This window comes from Pimephales promelas, chromosome 7 (genome assembly GCF_988280905.1).
Source record: "Pimephales promelas chromosome 7, fPimPro1.hap1.1, whole genome shotgun sequence".
NCBI classification, from domain to species: Eukaryota; Metazoa; Chordata; class Actinopteri; order Cypriniformes; family Leuciscidae; genus Pimephales; species Pimephales promelas.
This window is the reverse complement of record NC_142775.1, coordinates 19,574,129-19,595,566: the sequence shown is the minus strand read 5'-3', so window position 1 is coordinate 19,595,566 and position 21,438 is coordinate 19,574,129. Positions and strand designations below refer to the sequence as shown.

At 37.5% G+C, this 21,438-nt stretch overlaps 1 protein-coding gene across 1 annotated transcript in view; it reads left to right on the top strand.

Moving 5' to 3' along the window:
- The first annotated feature begins 5,402 nt into the window (after window positions 1-5,402).
- The window catches only part of itgbl1 (integrin, beta-like 1), a 41,301-nt gene continuing 25,265 nt past the window's right edge, over window positions 5,403-21,438 (top strand). The window contains exons 1-4 of the mRNA XM_039655474.2: window positions 5,403-5,618; window positions 7,264-7,466; window positions 20,249-20,395; window positions 21,067-21,189. Coding sequence (XP_039511408.1) covers window positions 5,527-5,618; window positions 7,264-7,466; window positions 20,249-20,395; window positions 21,067-21,189 — 565 coding nt within the window. The 5' untranslated portion in view covers window positions 5,403-5,526. The remainder of the gene's footprint in view (window positions 5,619-7,263; window positions 7,467-20,248; window positions 20,396-21,066; window positions 21,190-21,438) is intronic.

The following is a 21,438-nucleotide window of genomic DNA, read 5'->3' as shown; positions in this document are numbered from 1 at the left end:
TATAGTTATTGTTTAAAGGTCCCCTGACATGAAATTTTCACTTTCTGAAGTTTTTTAACATTAATATGAGTTCCCTAGCCTGTATATGGTCCCCCAGTTGCTATACATTTCAATCAATTCGTACGAATTCGACGCATGATTAAAAAGTGGCTAATTCGTACTAATTCGTACGACCTCACTCGTACTAATTCGTACGATTTGTCTAAACCCACGTGATGGTTAGGTTTAGGGGCGGGGTAAGGGGTAGGTCATTCGTACGAATTCATACGAATTGGCCAATTCGTAAAATATGTACGATTTAGCAAAATCGTATTAATTCGTACGAGTGAGGTCGTATGAATTGTTACGAATTAGCCACTTTTTAATCATTCGTCGAATTCGTACGACTTGGTCGTGAGATCGGGTTGGTGTAAACCATCTTCCTCTGCCTTTGAGCAAATGAAAGCTCAGATGGGCTGATCTTGAATCTCCTCAGTATGATATCATACGGAGGAAAGGTAAAAGCTGTTTTTGGTCGATGTACCATTGGGTTGTAGATGTATCGTCTGAACTTCACTCTACAGGTGTGGACGGAGTGTTTGTTTTGTTTATGCTCATTAAAATGTTGCTGTCATGGAAAGAGAATGCTGATCGCTCTCTCGAGTTTAAAGTTAATGTATGAATTCCCCCAAGATCACAGATCTAAATCAACAGGATGTGAACACGTGGAAACACATAGGCTATATCTGTGATTTTCTAATTTGTGGAAGTAAATTCGGTTGTTGTTGAATGTTGATCATTTCCATTCCATGAATTACTGAACCGTGTGTCAATCATACAAGCCCATTTTATATTTTTTGTCACACTTCAATGGGTAAAGGAATTTATTTAATGGATAAATCAAACAGAAACATGTAAGGCTTTTGTTCATTCACATAACATTGAAACTATGGAGTGTGTGGTTCTTCATCTGACTCTTACAAGGCTTCTGGCTGCTTTATTTTAAATGATCACTAGACGGAGCTGTTCTCGACACTTGCAAAGCTTTGAATCTTTTCCCGGAAGGGGAAAGCCTCATTGCTTCATGGTTTCATTTCCCCATCCCTACTTTGTATGTCATCTACTCGCGCAAATCATTAACCCTTTGATGCACAAGCTATGGATACCCCTTCTAATGCGCAACATGGGTCTAAAAAGACCCATATTCATTTCCTATGGTATTTCAGTGATGGCTGAGTGTTTTCTTTGCTAATCTTTAAAATATATGTATTTTATCATTTGTTATTCCAGGTTTTCATTAAATATCTTTTTTTTGATTTCCACAAATCATTGGGTTTATGTTTCCTTTCTTACTTTATAAACAAACACAGTTTTTGTATTTCTACATCAATTTTACATACATGGGTCTAAAAAGACCCGTATTCATTTCCTATGTTATTTAATGCATGGCTGGACTTTTCTTTTCTTTTTATCTTTTGAGAACAATTTATTTAAGCATTTAATATTCCATTATCTATAAATTTCATGATTTATAAATATTAAAAAAATATTTTTTTTCAATTACCAAAAATATTTTTTTTTTCATTTTTTTTCTAGGTTTTGTGTTACTATATCAAATGTACTTATCAAGCATAATAAAACAAAAGAATAAAGACAGCATTTTGTTAAATTAATCATCTTAGAAGTAATTTAGACAACACATTTAACACTTGAAATGTTTATTTGCCACTTTGTCTCGCATAGCATTCACATATCACAGATAACTGATAACTGATAACACTGAAATTGAACTGTGGTGTAGTGTAACTGTATTGAATTGTGGTGAATGTGATCAAAGAAAAGAAAAGAAAACAGAAAAAATAAAATCACACTGGTACAGCGGCATCTCAAATTGCCATCTTAGTGCTTACATGCCTCACAAATGACAACTACATGTTTGTGCTCCTTGCACACAGGCCTGGTGCTCTGGGAACACCAGCTGCTGACTTTTCTGTCTTTAGCAAAGCTGGGCATCATTTCAATCATAGAATGATTTCAGTATAAGAATCATTTCAGCATATGAATGATTATGAACTGTTAGGCCTACTAAATGTAAATAACCTTTAAAAAACAATCTTTTTTGTGTATAGTTAACATTAGCTAGCTAGAATATGTCAACAGCTAGCTAGCTAATAGTATTGGACATGTTTCTCCTTCTCACAAGTAATTTCTCACTAGGTTTACAAGGTCAAGGTAACCATAGCCTAATATTGAGATATTATGTTGTAATCTTTTACAATATATAAAAAAAGTCTGTGGTTAAAATAAAATAACATTAATAATAATTTTTGACCCATGTATGTAAAATTGATGTAGAAAAAAAAAACCCTAACAAAATGATTTGTGGAAATTAAAAACAAGATATTTAATGAATACCTGCAAGAAATGATTAAAAAACATATTTTAAATTAAAGATTCAGCAAAGAAACACTCAGACATCACTGAAATAACATAGCAAATGAATATGGGTCATTTTAGACCCATGTATGTAAAATTGATGTAGAAATACAAAAACTGTGTTTGTTTATAAAGTAAGAAAGGAAACATAAACATAATGAGTTGTGGAAATCAAAAACAAGATATTTAATGAATACCTGGAATAAGAAATGATAAAAAAAAACATATATTTTAAAGATTCAGCAAAGAAACACTCAGCCATCACTGAAATACCATAGGAAATGAATACGGGTCTTTTTAGACCCATGTATGTAAAATTGATGTAGAAATACAAAAACTGTGTTTGTTTATAAAGTAAGAAAGGAAACATAAACCCAATGATTTGTGGAAATCAAAAACAAGATATTTAATGAATACCTGGAATAACAAATGATAAAATACATATATTTTAAAGATTCAGCAAAGAAAACACTCAGCCATCACTGAAATACCATAGGAAATGAATACGGGTCTTTTTAGACCCATGTTGCGCATTAGAGGGGTTGCTATACAAAAACTATTTTTATTCAAAAAGTAAGAAAGGAAAAATAAAAATAAGGCTTTGTGATGATTAAAAACAAGTTAATTGAGGAATACCTGGAATACTGAATGATGAAATTAATTTCTTGCAAAGATATAGAAAATGAAAACTGAGTCGGGTCTATTTAGACCCATGTTGTGCATCAAAGGGTTAAATTCACATTCGGTGTAGAAAAAAACCACACACCATAAGACCATATTTCGGAAAAATATTATAGGAATGGCGAGAGACAACAAATATTTTGATCTTGTTTGAATTGTGCCCTTAATTACACATATGATGTTTGTCAATTTAAAAGATACATTTTAAAGTCAAGAAAGTCGCAGTTTGATGTAAAACTGTTGAGGTATAAGACTGTGAAAATATGTTACAAAGACTACAAACCCCAAAGCCGCACATTTTCACAATGAATGAAGCTAACTTTACTGAAGCTAATGTCTGTCATTTTTTCTAGTTGTACGTCATAATCGTAATGTTACGCCATCATGCCTGAGTGTATTGTACCAAACTGCACACATGGATCAACCGATCCTGGGGTGCGTTTCCCGAAAGCATCGTTAGCCAACTATGGTCGCAAGTTCCGTCGTTATCAGTTCAACGAGTCGGTGTTTCCCGAAACCATCGTTCCAACGCACATTCGCAAACAGCATCGCAAAGTTGTGTGGAAAACTTGCAAAATAAGCAAGCTGACATTCAGTACAACCGGTGCCTTTTATTTAGAATACACACAAATGGAATTTACGTCTTTTAGTTTGTCAAAAGATTTGAAGTAACGTGTTTGAAGAGTGCGCATGTGCGAACGTGTTCTACTATGTAAGAACGCAACGCATTCTCACCCCAAGGCGTCACCTTTGACCATGCTTCAATATTTGACGTTTTAGGCGCCCTTTAGCGTCACTTACATGACGCGATCCTACGGCGTCATCAAACTGACGCTAAAGGAAAGCGTCTGTTAGAGGACGCGGTTAGGTTTAGGTGTGGGGTGGGGGTAGGGTACACGCGATCCTAGGGCGTCATCTAACTGACGCTAAAGGGCGCCTAAAGCGTCAGATATTGAAGCATGTCCAAATGCTTCCCAAGGCGTCAGTTAAGTGACGCCTTGGGAGTGAGAATGGGCTGAAGAACGAGCCAAATATTGAGTCTGGTAATAAAGCAAAACAACTGAGAACAATTATAAATAGTCCTCAGATGGCATGTCTGTAATTTATTTAAAACAAATCTAGCGTTAATTGGATCTCAAACAGTTTCATTAAAAGTATAGTTATATTACTCCACCACGTGCGAAACCAACGGGGTTGAACGATACTTTGCGACAGTGGGTTTTGGGAAACAGTCATGACTAGCTAGTTGATTTTTTCCAACGATGCATCGTACTATGGTAGTGAATCAGCGAACTACGTCGTTGTACGGGGAATGTACCTCTGATCGTTGTTTCGCTTCCCAGGAGATATAGTTCATTGAGCAATTTTCACATAAAACTAAATGTTACGCTTCTGTTTTATGACAAACTGCGACTTTCTTGACTTTCAGAATTATTTTTTTAAATTTACGAACATCATATGTGTAATTCCTAAATTAAAACCTAAATTAAATCAAGCGATCAAGTCTCTTCCGAAAATTTGCTTTTAAACCACTCAATTCATATGGATTAGGCTAGTTGTACAATCTCTTTATAAACTCTTAGAAAGGTCAAAATGGTAGTTGCAAAGCTGTCAATGGAGGGACAGAAAGTTCTCAAATTTTACCAAAAAAAAGATCTTCATTTTTGTTACGAAGATTAACAAAAGTCTTACAGGTTTTGAGATGAGGGTGAATAAATAATGACAGCATTTTCATTTTTTTGTATCAGTGTGATTATCTTTGCAAAGATAATCACACTGATTAATTCTTCAAAATATGCTTGAAGACAATATATGAAGAGTTCAGATGCAAAAGCCTCTAAATGCCATTTGCAATTTTCTTCTTTAATGATGTTTTTTATCAAACTTGTATATTTAAGTTCAGTAATTTCACTTAAATAACAATTAATAGGTAATTATCATTGCCATTTAAGTGAAATCACTGAACTTAAATATACAAGTTTGATAAAAATCATCATTAAAAAAGAAAATTTCAAATGGCATTTAGAGGCTTTTGCATCTGAACTCTTCATATGTTATACAGTGTTGGCCATATTGCTTGGTTGGTGTCTGTAGCTACTATATTTGTAATTTGTACATTTATTTAATGTAATTATTCATGTGGATTGCAGACACAGTATATGGAGTAAATTTTAAGCACAACAGGTTTGTCGTTAAATAGACATCATATAAATGAATGAATGTTTTGAATTATAGTGACCAATTTTTCTTTTTTGCCATTTTATCTCTTGCTCCAGCCTTTGAGTCACAACTAATCAAAGGCATTCATACGAGAGCGCTGTTGGCCTCTTAAGCATTCAAGCTAGATCTGGCCAGCCCGTTCTCCCTCTGTTTTGGAAAGTGGAAATTCCTGAAGGCACTTCACTTCAGGTTTCTGTTGGGGATCTAAACATGCATGCAGAGACTTTGGTGAACTCCGTCTTAGTTTCTTTGCTTCTAATTTTTCTCTCTGCCGTTGAAGGAACTTTACAGCAGTCACTAAGGTGAGTTTAGCTGTGTTGTTTTTCCAATCAGTTTTCCACTGTGCAACCACATTTTGCTGACGGACTGGATTTTTACAGACGGAAAAGTTTCTGTTGTGTAGTCACCGCTACAGAACTATGGCATGTAGCTATTTAACTTGCTATTTACTTTTCTTTCTTTTTTGATTCTCAGCTATAAGATGGTGCCAGCAATGATTTATTTGTTTTACCTAATAGAGCATGAAGTATTTCCATAAAATCAGCAACATATGCACCTTTTTGATCTCTTCCTGTGGTTTTGGTAAAAGTCCACAATTGTGTCACTGTAATTTTGCAAATTACTTAAGTGGTTTAAACATAGCAGGTGCACATTCACCATAATACTATCAGTTCTGTACCACATTGCATGTTTACTGAATGCTCTCACTGCATTGCACTTAATCAGAGACAGATTCTGGAATCAGAGTGTGAATGTGCTGTTGTGGCTGACAGACTTGTTCCATGTAAGTGCAGCCATATTGTACCAAGCCCCTGAATAGTGTTTGGTTTTTTTATTTTATTTTTTTCTTTAAAGGATTTTTATTACCCTGTAATGTGAGAAAGGCTAACTCCAGAGACGAAAAGCAGGAGAGGTATGTAAGAACACAACCAAATGAAACATTTTTTCACAGGTGAACTTGGGTTGGATAATAATAAACAGTGGAATACAGTCCACCACGTTTGTTTTCAGTAGGTTTGTAATGAATTTCTAGAGACCCTTTACCGGCTATGGACTGATATATTATATTATATTATATTATATTATATTATATTATATTATATTATATTATATTATATTATATTATATTATATTATATTATATTATATTATATTATATTATATTATATTGGTGACCTCAATTGTACAGAAACATGAGTAACCTTTTTACTTTTTATTTGTAAGATTATTATTATAATTGAAGAGTTCAGATGCAAAAGCCTCTAAGTGCCATTTTAAATTTTCTTCTAGAATGATCATTTTTATCAAGCTTGTATATTTAAGTTCAGTGATTTCACTTAAATGGCAATGATAATTACCTATTAATTGTTATTTAAGTGAAATTACTGAACTTAAATATACAAGTTTGATAAAAATCATCATTCAAGAAGAACATTTCAAATGGCATTTAGAGGCTTTTGCATCTGAACTCTTCAATTTCTTATTGCTTATAAATTCAGATCTTCTACCTAAAACATTGCATTCACAGTGTCTAGACATGAGTTTTTTGTTCTCTGTAACACTGAATCCTCTAGCTAGCAGAATCATATCTTATGACTTATGGCTCCACTAGCACTAAAGCAGTCATTTCCACATAACCTTTATAGTTATTGTATTATTTATCTCCTAGGGCTATTTGTTATCTTTAAATATTTGCTTGCAAGCTTACAAGAAGATACAGACAGGAAATCTGCCTAAATCTGATACATTGCGGTACCTATCTTCAGAAAGATGTTTTCCTTCAGAAAGCGAGAGGGAGTCTGGTTGTCATTACTGGTAAAAAAGGAGGATTGCAAACCACCACCCACCCATCCAACATCTGGCATATGTTCACCTACATGGGAAGAACAGAGGTTTGATGTAGAAGGCAAAGGTCACAGGTGTGACTGAAAGCTCTTGTGTCTTGCAGGCAGGTGGGCGGAGAGTGTAAGATCTCCTCTGAATCATCACTGAGGCGCTGTCGGACCTCCGACGGGTTGATCTGTAGCGGTAGAGGCGAGTGCGATTGCGGAATTTGCATATGCCAGGTCACGGATCCTGGAACGTTCTATGGACCGCGATGTGAATGCCATGACTGGGTCTGTCCGACATATGATGGGAAGACCTGTGGAGGTAAAAGCTGTCTCAGACTCTCTCAAAACACCATTCCCACTAAGTACTTCAGTTACCAGTTATTTGTGAACAGGTTTCAATATCTGGTGTCTTGTTTAAAAAAAAAAAAAAGGGCTTTGTAGACGTGTGCAAGAGACACATCCAGCTTGTGAAGGCCTTTGATGGTCCATCCAATATTGTGTCATTAGCTTCAAGGTCTCATTTGAATTTCACAGTGCTTCTATTCAGACAAACACGGGCAGTTTCAAAGGAGCCTTTTTAGGTGCCATGTTGTTCTCTAGCAACCCTCTTTCTTTTTTTCCAAAGATTTTTCTGACACTACTTCAAAGGATCATTTTCACAGATACTTCCTTTACTGTGTCAAATGTCATTTCAGTAGTTTCCACTGGATGGTGAGTGTGTGCAAAATGTGTTGTGAGCCCACAGAAATCAATTAGCAAAGACTCTCGAATAACCTGACATCCAAACCCTTGACTGACAGCCCCATGCTGACGGCTTTGAAACATTTTATACTTATAGTTATAAGGACACAATCGTGATGCTAGTGTAAGATACTTACATCGTACACTCCATTGAGCGACTGTCCACTTTTCCTTGGTGCTGGAAGTAGTATCCTCATTCATCTACTCCATTATTTTTTAAATAAAGAGGTCAAAGCCATGAACTAAAGCCAACTGAACCTGCACAGATACAACCATGTGGGCAGGGTTGAGCAACATCTACTGTATGGTTACATCCTAACCATAAAATGACTGTAAAAAATTATGATTTAGACAACTTTACTGTTCAAAATAACAGGTATTGACAGAAACGTTAATTTAATTACCTTTTTATAAAATAAAATGGTATATTTCACACTTTAAACCATTTTTTCACAAATAAAATGGATCAAAATTATAAATAATTTTATTTATGTGCATGTATTTATTTTTTTTTTTTTAAATATTATATAATAATTTTATGGGTAGTGTAGTTTTTCTGAGTAATTGGAAAATCAACACATAAAAGGAAGTCATTTTGACTAAAAATCATATATCATCACTTAAAGGGACACTCCACCCATTTGCATTAAGCTTTCCATTGTTAGAAATCCAGTTCTACTATTGAATGGTCGTGCAACACTCTCTCATTTTCCCCTGAGATGAGAGAAATCTTTTTTTTACCTTTTTCACTTCCTCCCACAATGACGCAAAAATCGTCATTTTACGTCATTGTAGGAGGAAGTGTAAGAGAGGGGGATTTCTGTAAAGACTACAAGCACTAGATCTCACCCTTTCAAACCCGCCCATAGGGGGTTGGACCTAATGCGCTAACAGACCTATCACAGATCAGTGCCAGTGCGTCTGATTTCACCGGCAGAAATGTTTTGAAAACATGGATGAAGCTGAACACGCAGACGGATGCATTATGGAGGATTGGGATTACACATAGAGTCAGCAATCATTTTTGGAAGCTAAGCTAGCAGGCTTGTGTTCTCTGGAGAAAGCTGAGCAGTAGCTTTAGGGGTTACTAGGGGTGTAACGGTACATGTATTCGTATTGAACCGTTTCGGTTCGAGGCTTCCGGTTCGGTACGCATACAAACCGAACGATTGCTTGGACCATTTTTCTTGCCGGCAAAATTCGTGCTGACGCGGCCAACACAACGTTGCGCAACATCCAAATGGCAAGCGTAATGAAAGCAGAACGAAACTGCGCTACTCGTTATGTGCTTCACGGATCGTTTATCAGTTCGGACCAGCAACATCTGTGCAGCGCGAGCCGATCTCGATCAAGCAACACTGTTACCACACAGCGCTAAGAGATCCGGTAAAGAAAACATTTGAATTCGCCACTGAGGTAATAACATCGCTGCCAGATCTAGTGAGATGGATTCACATTTCTCCGTTATTAACCGTAGATCTCTATTAGATCAAACAGCGCTGTCATGGAAACCAGGAGAAACATTGTGCCGTGAATGAACATTATTTGTTCATCCTTCAAAGATGACCCCTATTTATAAACCTGAAGATCACACTTATTATGAACTCACACTTATTTAAAAAAAAAATTTCTTTAAACAAATAGGAAATTTCTCTGGCATTTCTTTCTTTTTGCTGTATCGAAAACGTACCGAACCGTGACTTTAAAACCGAGGTACGTACCGAACCGTGATTTTTGTGTACCGTTACACCCCTAGGGGTTACCGTCCTCTTTTTCCATGACATGTCCGGCCGTCGACGTCCGGGATTCAGCTTTTGCTTTCTGCAGTCACCATGCATTGTTTACATGTAATTTACAGCTTTTGTTTCAATCTAACTGAATTCATTCTGATTGCTGAATCTGACTTTAGTGTTTACATGAACGCTAAACAAGTGATCGGTTGATGTGCGTTTTGACATTGCTAAGAAAATTCCCGCTCCTCCGTGAGAGATACGAGACCGGTGCGTCTCACAGGTATCGCTCATCGGTAATCACGCCACCGGCCTCGCGCCGTTCTCCACACGGCCCTCACTCGTCCCACTCGCCACAGTAAACATGATGAATGACGACTGTAGAACGCAAAAGCCGAATCCTGGACATTTTGGGCAATCTCGAAACACATTTTCGGGCAGACTCATCACGGAGACTCACTAGTAGCCAAAACTGGCGGTTACCGGTAGGCGTGGCCAAGTGCATTCTGGGAGTTGTTGTCTTTCATCCACATAAACCAAAAATACATTTTCTGTCTTTTCTCAGACTAGAAAGCTCCAAATTCAAAAATAATGTCACATTTCTTCTTCTTAAATTACCCATTTTAAATACATATTCATCTTTCCAGAGGTGGAGTGACCCTTTAATAACCTCAAAGATAATCATATGTCTCTCTTGAAAGGTTTTTACATTGCAATCTAATTTTCCATGAAGAACATGAATGGACTTTTTGTTTACTTTTCTGCAGTTGCTGTCTATAGCTATAGTGTGTTGATTTTCTGTACTGATTTTTATACTCTTGAAAACAGAAACAGCAAACAGTCCTGACAGACTTTGAACAAAAACACTCATCTATTGCGGTTCCAACTTTCATGTTCAGATTTGATCTGTAAACATGAGATGTTGAGGACCACTAATGGACATATGTGAAGCTAGAACATTTATTTGTGGGGGCATAGTGCAAGCCAGTGAAGAGCTCATTAGCTTTGTGCCATATTGGTGATAATAGGGTTTTTTTTTCTTACTAACATCAAGGCTATATTTACTGTCCATATCTTTCAAAATAACCCGCATCTCTTTAACTATAAGCTGGTTTTAAGAGCTTATAAAATGATTCTGATGATATACCATTGTTCACATCCCTTAACTTGGATGTATTGAAGTTTTAGAACAGCATCAGGTAACCGTGAGAAAGGCTGTGCTTTCCTTTTGACTTCTGTTCAGTCATTCTGACCGTCCATTACACAAAGATAGATGTGCAAACTGAGCAGGATTGTTTGTATATTACTTTAAAAATGTGTCTTGTCATTTCAATCAGCACACAGGGCATTTAAGGTCTTGTTTACATGCTCCAGTTTAATAACCATAACAAATTATTTTGAAAAACTCGTCGTATTCCCTGACAATAAGCAGAATTTCTTATTGTCAGCCTTTCTTTTTTTCTTTCTTTCCTTTTTTAATTTAATTTTATTTTATTTTTTTATTTTTTTTTTAAAGATCTGCATGATAAGTGGAGCGTTTAATGAGAAATTTCTGTGACTTAAGAAGAAAAACATGTCTTGGTCTCTGGAGATTTGTATTTGTTCAGGGAGACTCCATAAATTATTTTCCTTGGAAACACCTGTTTTTGTTCACTGACAAGCAGATACACGACAACACGGCTTGACCCAGCAATAAGACTGCAAACCAGGACTCTGTTAAAAAAAAAAAAATGGGGGTGCATATAACTATAAAATGTTTTACCTGACAGCTGGTCACCATCTGTGTGTGATTTAATTTTTTTTAGCTCGCCTTCATCTCCAGTGTTTCAACAGGCTACATGTCTAAGTAACATATGTGAAAATTTCCTTTTCATTTGTTGTCAGCAAATACTTTGAAAATCCAAATGTACTGAATTGCCATGGGATTTTAATTGTTTATACAGACTGGAAAAAAATGGAGCAAAATTACATTTTCATTCCCTTTTTATGTGACCTGGTTTTGCTTTTTTCTTCTAGTTTATGGGGACAGATCTCAACGTGGCAGTTCATTTCCACTTTTCTTTCTCATTTTTTCCTCTCCCAAAACAAGTTAATTGGGTTTTCAAGAAGTCACGTGAAAGATTTGGCACAGTGGTGGCTCAATTTTTCTCTCTGTAGCTTTTTTCCATCTGTTAGAAAGGATAGTTTTCTCAGGTACTGTCAGGCTCATGCTTTTGTTTTATGTCCTGAATTGTCTGTGGAAGCTATAGCCAGGACTATAAAATATTTATCCAATCAATGAATTCGGTCTGAATGCAACGCTATGATTTCCTACCTGCCTGTCAATGTATGTATTTCATATTTAAAAAAATACTTTTCATACTTAAGTACAATAAATATTACATACTTTATACTTTTACTCAAGTGTGGCTTTCAGGTACTTAATCCACCACTGCCTCCACGCACCCTGCTCACACAGACATCAAGTGTCATTAGCAACTGTCATGCTATGCAGAGTTAGACAGACCTCAGTCACCGAGCACCACAACCGAAACCGCTTTACAGTTGCTCCTGATCCAAAAAAAAAAATTAAATAAATCCAAATCCAAAAATCTTATGCTGTGTGATAACTACTGTAATTTGGAAGAGATGGAAATCTGTGACATTATACTCTGAATGGTTTGTGACGCAAATGTATGCATATCAATGGCAACACTATCAAAGCTGAAATTAATCTGCAGCAGTCAGGTGGTACAGATCAGTGCTCTTTAAGTTGTTGTTTGTTCATTATTACTGTAATCTTATGTGCTTTGAGACATGAGATATTTTAACGCTGTCTCTCATGACACTTTTGTTTGCTCCCTGCTGTACACGCTCATGTGTTTTGGAGGAGGCTTGGCTTTGGAGAGCGCTATGAAGGGAGGGTGGGATCTTATGCTTTTAAAGCTTTCAAACTCGCTATTGCTAGCCTCTCCAAAAACTGCCTACCCTACATTTGATGTAGTTAATTACTGTAGTTCATCACACCTGTCCTGTTTCTTTGTTAATTATCTCTATGTTTAAGCTCTAAGTTCATTCTGTTGTTTGTTTGTTTGTTCTGCAATTCTTCTGAGCTTGTCTGAGTTGAAATATTATATTAAAACCTTCTTTATTCTGAGTACAACGAGGCAGGGGACCCCTCTGAGTCATAATCCACCCTGGAGCCTGAGGCCAAGGACATGTCTGACTAGGTGCACGAGCTGGCAACAATGCTCACACCCAAGGGAATTCTGGGAATTATCCCCTCGATTCTCCCTTCCCTGCTGGTTCCACCCAGGCCTGAGTCTCTTGTTTCCCCACTGGTTCTGCTCAGCCCGAGTCTTCTGTTTTCCCACTGGTCCCGCCCAGCTCAGAGTTTCCTGTATCCCTGCTGGTTCTGCCCAGCTCCAAATTTCCTGTATGGTTTCCTGTATTCCCGCTGGTTCCACCCAGCTCAGATTTCCCTGCGTCCCGCTGGTTCCATCCAGCTCAAAATCTACAGAAATCCCTGCCAGCCTCACTCTCCCACCTCGTCTACCAAACTCAGCTCTTCCAGTCCCCAGCTGTACTTAGGCATGAGGATCCGCCTTCAACCACAAGCACCGGACTCCACCTCAGTTCTCCGACCCATCGGTTCTGCCTTGTCCATGCTCCCACACATCCACTGTGACCTGTCATCCCAACAGTTCTGCCGGACTCCCTGGTTCCCTTACATCCACCTTGGCCAAGGGATTCCTGGCTTGTGCTACAACTCTGTCGCAGCGCATCGGTATTCCGTATCCCTGCCACCACCTCGTCCCATAAGCCATCAGCTCCACCTTGGTGCTCCACACATGCAGTGTCACCCTGGCTCTGTGTCTCCTCGGCTCTGTGGTTTCCACCACAGCCTGCACCGTAGCAGGAGATCACATCTCTGGTCCCTCATCTGAGGTCTCTACCATGGCTAGTCCCCCCTGCGACTCAGCCATGGAACATCTTGTTGGCTGTGGCCTAGCTCCCTTTTCTCCTGGTTCCTCCCTCCTCCCACTTACCCATGGACAGTTTTGCCTGCCCCTGACTGTTTTCGTCCCATTCCTGTTCCTCGTCCTCCTCCGAAACCACCGCCCTCACTCCTCTGTTACTATATACTACATACTATATAGAGTCACTTGTGACTGCTATTTGGTACGACCTTAATTTTTGGCCCCTTTTATCAAACAAGTGTTGCTATCTAGAGACCCTTCCTCTCAGTATATATATACAGTATATATATATATACACACACACATACACAAACAAAACAGCTGAGATGCCTGTGATTTATGATGCCCTCGAGTTCCTTTTTTTGTGTGTGCTTGAGGAACCATGTCAGAAGAGTGAGATTTCATGTTTTCAGGTCCCAGTGGAACTCAGTCTAAGACCTTTTGCACAATCCATAATATTTTTGTTGTTTGACCCTTCTTCTTCCTTGGAACACTCTGATGGGGAAATGAGTGTTCAAAGGAAGGAATATCATGTATCTTGGATACTTCCTCTGGTCTGAAGTGTATGATTTGGAAATTACTTTACAATTATTACTGCTGATGAAATATCAGTTTTAGGTTTCCATTTTTTTTACAAATAGTAAAAATCTAGTGAGATTGTTAAATGAACAAGGAGTCTTACTACAACAGAGATCTGATCTTACCTTCATCGAGTCAGTCTGGGATTATATGAAGTGACAGAAGTAATTTAGTTTAAATCTATTTAAAATCTGTGGCAGCGTCTTCGAGATGCTTAGAACAGCCTGTCTCAATGTCTATTTTACTGACTTGATCTGGGCTGATTGTTCACAAATATCACTAAATTATTACAATACTTGGATTTTTTTTAAATATAAAACAGACATTTCCTATTGGCAAAACTTTTGCTCACTATGACATATACACATTTTAAGTTACCAATAATAGTTTTAAAATGCTTAAGTGATGATAGTTTACTACATGATGGGCATGACAGCAACGTTTGTGGTTTAGGTGAACTAAAATATGAATTCTAGCCAGCTTCTGTCAACATATGGTGTGGGTTCTAGCTCTGGCAGCAGTTCTGATATATACTTCAAATTACAAAAAGGTCACATGCCTTCCAGGTCAGTGTGCTTGGGTATACAGTGGAAGAGGAAATTGTGTCCACTGTGTCATTTCACTGCAAATATGAATGATGAGGCCAAAATGACACTTTAATATCCTCTATGGTATTTCATCCAATTAGTAACAGGCAATCAAATGTCAGGTGAGAGGAAATAGGCAAGAGATGAACATGACATGGGCCGGACATGAAAACGCATCTCCCATATGAGCACTACAGCTTGAAATGCTAGACTGCAGCACTGACAAGTGCCATAAATCATAGATTGTCTATAAACTTATTACACACAGTGACCCTCATTCTTTAGATGATTTGGCCTGTCTTCATCACTGCGGGTCTGCTGTAGGTATGCAGCATTATTAGCCAGGACAGATGTCTCCCTCACACCCAACCCAGCCTAGCACATAATCATTTCACGCTCTACAACGCAAAGCAGGAGAACAACTAGGGGAAAAAATTACCTCACTGTCTTGTTTTATACAAAGCCGCTGTTTAACAGGCTCAGTGGAAAAAAATATCTTTAAGATCAAGATACCTCATAAAAGCCCTGGTTTACTAAAGATTTGTATGGGGGGAAAAAACATGTGCTTGCATATCACATTGATTAACAAAGAGTCTGCTGGGGATTGCGTCTTTTGAAATGCATATAAAATCTTGTAATTTTTTATTTTTTTTTGGTTGTTCCTTAATACATTTCGTGAGCTATAGAATTATAAGGTTCTATCTCCGTTTAGGGTAGTTCTGAGATATTGAGCATCAAAGTTTTTTACATCCCAGCTGGCAAAACTGTTATGTAGTATAATCTTCTATTATAGCTTTATCTATTCATCTTTTTTACAAAAATAACACCACACAGGCATTAATAAACACCTAATGGATCAGATTATGTCAAACTCAATTTCGACCAAAAGTGGAGATAGTTCTAAGCTCACGATTTTCTGTAAAATTTTACAAAAAGTTTAAACATTAGTTAACTACATAAGTTAACATGAACTAACAATGAACAATACTTCTCTTACATTTCTAATTGAAGTTCAGATCAAGAGTTCAGATGCAAAAGCCTCTAAGTGACATTTGAAATTTTCTTCTAGAATGATTTTTATTAAGCTTTTATATTTAAGTTTAGTAATAATTTCACTTATGGCAATGACGATTGCCTATTAATTGTCATTTAAGTGAAGTTACTCATAGTTTGTAAATTGTATAAATTGGACTATTAAAAAATGACCTTTATTTGCATCTGAATTAATTGCATGCATTCATATTCTTCGTCACTCCATATTCCTTGTCAGTATTTAACATGGACAGCACTGTCTGAAATGGGAACAGTCGTTAGCATCTGATGACTCATTAATCTGCTCACTGTCTACAATTTATCTGATGAGGACACACCATCTATTAATACTGTTCACAGCTGTTTTGACTGAGTCATATAGGGTGGCTACGCGACCGCCTTGGCCCATCAGCAGGGAGGGGGTAAATTATTGCCCTGGTGGCACAAAATCAGGAACACAGTGGACAGCAAGGACCAAAGTCTTCCTCCCACATATCAGTGGGTGGTAGTTAATGTCAAAGTATTTATATCTGCATATATAGGATTAAACTCTGGCATCAAACGTCTTTCAAAACAAATATGACTAGTAATGTTAACGTGTAACAATGTAGCTATACTGATTTCCAGTGTTATCTGGAGCAAGAAATTCACATATTTGACAACTTTAGGACTTTCATGAAAACTACAGATTATACATCCACATTGTTGTATCAGTTTGATTGACCGAGGGTAATTAAAGGAAGGGTTGGAAATTTTGTAGACGCTAGCAATTCCAAGCTAGCTTTAAAAGCATAGATCCCTCCCTTCATAGCCCTCTACAAAGCCACACCTCCTCCAAAACACATGAACTCGTACAGCCAAAGCAGAGTCTGTAAAGCGTCATGAGAGACAGTGTCAAATGACACCATGTCTCAAAGCACATAATATTACAATAATGATGAACATAAACAACTTAAAGATCACTGATTTGTATGACCTGACTGCTGCAGATTCATTTCGGTGTTGATAGCATAGAAACTCAAAAATTTGAGTCTGAGGATGTGAACCGCTCCGAGTATAACATCATGGGAAGACCACAGCCTTTTTTCTCTGTTTTCTTCAGTCAGGTAGCACTGGTTTAAATCATAAAGAAAAAATCGCTTTTCTTTTATAAGGCAGCAACGTCAGGAACCCCTTTAAGAACATATTAAATGTAATTTAAAAAAGGATGAATTTGTACTTTTACTTTGTTCCTGTTTTTAGAATCATCTGTACTGCTGGTTTACAACAAGGTGGTTTAGGCAATTCTTCAAATGACCTGTCTGGGTTGAACTTATAGAGAGCCTTAGCTATGTTAGTCATTAAAGGGCACTGCATCCATATTATTATTTTTATTTTTCCCCAGGTTTATCATTATTTATAGGTTTAACATTTGTCTTTACTTAATGTCACTCATCGGTATTCTCAATGGTCAAAACAAGTTACTTGAAAAGGCATTAAAGGTCAAAGCTGGATCCTCTGAAAAAGTTCAGGGGAAGAAGACACTTTTTAAGAGCAAGCATGTTATTCTAATAAAATGTGTAATGTCTGATCTGTACTGTCTGAAACTGTGCCAGTTAGGCATCAGAGGTACATGGTGGCCATAAAGGGATGGACATGGTCAGAAACAATGCTCAGGTAGGCCGTGGCAATTAAACGATGCCCAATTGGCACTAAGGGGCCTAAAGTGTGCCAAGCAAACATCCCCCACACCATTACACCACCACCACCAGTCTACACAGTGGTAACAAGGCATGATGGATCCATGTTCTCATTCTGTTTACTCCAAATTCTGACTCTACCATCTGAATGTCTCGGCAGAAATCGAGACTCATCAGACCATGCAACATTCTCCTCTGACCTCTAGCATCAACAAGCCATTTTCACCCACAGGACTGCTGCATACTGGATGTTTTTCCCTTTTCACACCATTCTTTGTAAACCCTAGAAATGGTTGTGAGTGAAAATCCCAGTAACTGAGCAGATTGTGAAATACTGGCAAGACCGGCCCGACTGGCAACAACCATGCCATGCTCAAAATTAAATCAGCTTTCTTTCCCATTCTGACATTCAGTTTGAGATTGTCTTGACCAGGACCACACCCCTAAATGCATTGAAGCAACTGCCATGTGATTGGTTGAATAGATAATTGCATTAATAAGAAATTGAACAAGTGTTCCTAATAATCATTTAGGTGAGTGTGTGTGTGTATATATATATATATATATATATATATATATATATACATACACACATACACACAACAGTTCTTTCTGGTTCTCCAATCTGATTTGCTGAAAGCCTTCCGATATTCCCCCAGTGTCAGCACTCTCACTGTTTCACCGTTTGTATCACTCCACATTTTATTTTTAAATCATCTTTTGGCTTATAGCTTAACATTTACAATACCAATTTGCTTTTAAACTCTAGGGCACAAGATAGATGTATCCTCCATTTGGTATTAGCATAAATCTTGCCTTTCCCTCCCAGATTGGCTACGAAACACTGAATGTTTGTGACAAGCAGCCAAGACTCTCTGGTAATGAGTACAGGAGCAGAACAAGGCTATTGTTGAGGACTGATGGATGGCCCTTGAAGACGACATCAAATTTACATGATGGATTAGTGCAGGGAGTGATTGAGAATGACACTTCAGGATGTGGCTAAAAGAGCTTGATTTACAATAACAGGATGTATTTGTAGCATATTTTGTCTGACTTTTTTTTTTTGTGCACAAATGCACTTTCATCCATGGAGTCAAGAATTTTCTTTCTTGTATCACCTTGGTACTCTTGCATGCAGATTGTAGAGGAAGATAGAAAGAAGAGGAGGTGCCAGGTGAGAAAGAATGGTGAAAATTGAATGAAAAAAAATATTTCAGTATTTGTGAGTAGAATGACTTTGCTTTCTTTGAGAGTGAACTTTATCATTATTCAGTAGGCAACACACAAAGTGCACAAACGGCTGTAGAAATAAGTGCTTTGAGACTGCAGGACAGACTTTGATTACATGGTATTAAATCCATTTCTGCCTGTCCAACAGGAAGTCCATGGTGTGAGAAGCATTAAAGTTAAGCATACTGGCCCTGACATTGTGGTTGCACAGCACCTGCAGAACTTCATGACTAACCTAAGCCAGGTCTATTCAATTTCATTCCTGGAGGGCCACAACCCAGAGAGTTTAGTTCCAAACCTAATTTAATCACATCAGAACCAGCTAATCAAGGGCTGCATCCAAAAGCACACACTTTTATACTATAGGCCTGGTAGGCAAAAGACAATACAGTATGTGGCATAAGAAGTATGTCTGAATTGACTGTACTCATAAAAGGCAGATAGTTCCTGACAACCTATTACTCCCAGAGAAATTCTTTAGTGCGTATACGATGGACACTTTACTATCCCATGAGACTACGGGAGAGGATTTGTGAGTGCCAGTGAAACAACGTAACTGACGCTGGTAGGTCACATGGTGATAATGACAACATGGCAAAGATAGTATGTCCGGATTACATTCATACTATATAGAACATACTTTTTTAGGGATTGCGAAGTTACACTTAGTCAAAATAAGTAATTACACTGGAGAGTATGCGATTTCTGAAGCAGTCATCGTCTTCAGCATTACCTGCAGGTGTGATTAGGCTTGGAACTTAACTCTGCAGTTCATGGCCCTCTAGGAATGGAAATGCCCTGACCTAAGCTTTCCTTTAAGTTTTTTGGCCTTTCATTTTGTATTTTCATTTCAGATTTTTTCATAGTTTCAAGAGGATGTCAAGCAACCTATGCATGTTGGCTTGCTTCTACCATACCACAAATGGATTTGCACCAAAATACAATAGAATTTGAACACAGTTGTTGAAGTATGCAACAAAATATATGGGAAACGTTTTGCTTTGTTAACTGAGCAATTAAATAGCTACCGCATCATTCAACAAATAGTGTAAGAAAGTGTTTAGTAGAGATCTTTACATTAAAGCATGAACCTGTTCAAGACTCTTACCTGACCTGAGCATTTTATTTTTATTTTAATGAGTTGCAAAAATGAAATACGTTTACGCTGCTCAGGTAGCAGACCTCCAGTGTATATGGGAAATGGCTGTGCAATTTTATATTGTGTGGAAGTAGACCATAAGAAATCTTCAACACCTTTTTAGCTGTGAAAAGCACACATATGTGAAACAGACACAACTCCTATCCTCCTCTCTCAGGGTTTCTTAAGCATGCATGTGTGGAGAGTGTTAATTTTGCACATCACCCTGCTCCTCACCTTTCTCCAAACACCTTACAAAATGTGTTACTAATGACAAAATCGATCTCATAGGGAGCTCTTTGGCTCCTCTGACATAATATAATTTGTTATCAACCTATTTACTTTTATGCTGTGGTTTTGTATTATGACTGCATGTTACTCGATACAATCAATAATTGTAATCTGCATATGTGTCCACTACAGATCATGGGATATGCAACTGTGGAAAGTGTTTCTGTGATGAAAGCTGGTTTGGGGAATCCTGTCAGTACCAGGAGCAATGTTCCCTCTCCAGCAAAACCAGTAAAGACCTCTGTCGCAATGCCCAGGGTGTAGTTTGCTCCAATGCAGGTAAGACGTTTGATATTTGGTATTGCATGAGGGCATAAAGGTAAGAGAATTAAAGGTCAAGATATATGGTGTGCAGTTGTCCAAACATTCTTTCTGGGTGGCCTAGATAATAACAGCCTGCTTGTATTTCACACCTTGCCCCAAACCCTGTACTTAACCCTTACACTGACCTGAACACTAACTTTTGTTGATGTGTCTGTGTTGTTAACTGGGGACCCAGCTGCTTTGCAGATATTTGTCACCATGTCAGGGCGTGTGTACATGAAAGTACTGTGCATCAGGATTGATTTTCAAAATGTGATATGTTTATTTATTCTGAGATATATGTCGATTTTTTTTTCAACTGATTAGACTTAAAAATTTTTATTGAAATTATTATTATATAGAATTTTATATAGCTATATGTTCTTGTCACGATTAGCCACGCACTTCCTGGGTTAACTTGGACCACATACAGTATAGTTGTGCTTATGCTAACATGTTTCTGGGTGCTGAAATTTTTTTTTTTTTTTCTAAGAATAAATAAATAGCATGCAATTTTATAGTATTTATAGCCTTAGGTCGGGTGTTGTTGTGTGAGTCTGTGAGTGTCTTCATATGTATGAGTGTGTTTGATGAGTGACAGCATGAATTTAGTGGATTTTGAACTTGATGTATCTTATGGCCGACAGGCACCTGTCACTGCGGCAGCTGCATGTGCCATAATCCCGATGGGAAGGGCTTGATCAGCGGACGCTACTGCGAGTGTGATGACAGCGAGTGTTTGGATGAAGACTCTGGAGAAATGTGTGGAGGTATGACCACAGTGTGACCAGTGCTTCTAGATTCATCTACAGTAGTCCCCAAAAAATATTTGCACACATTCATTTTATTGTATTATTTTACACCATATTATATCGAGTGGCACCTGATTGTTTTCCTTACTTGAAATACTCTAAAATGGTGGCTTTATGCAAATGAGATGGCTAGCCTGGTAAACAAAAAAAAAGTACTGTATGTAAATATGTAATATATATATATATATATATATATATATATTACAT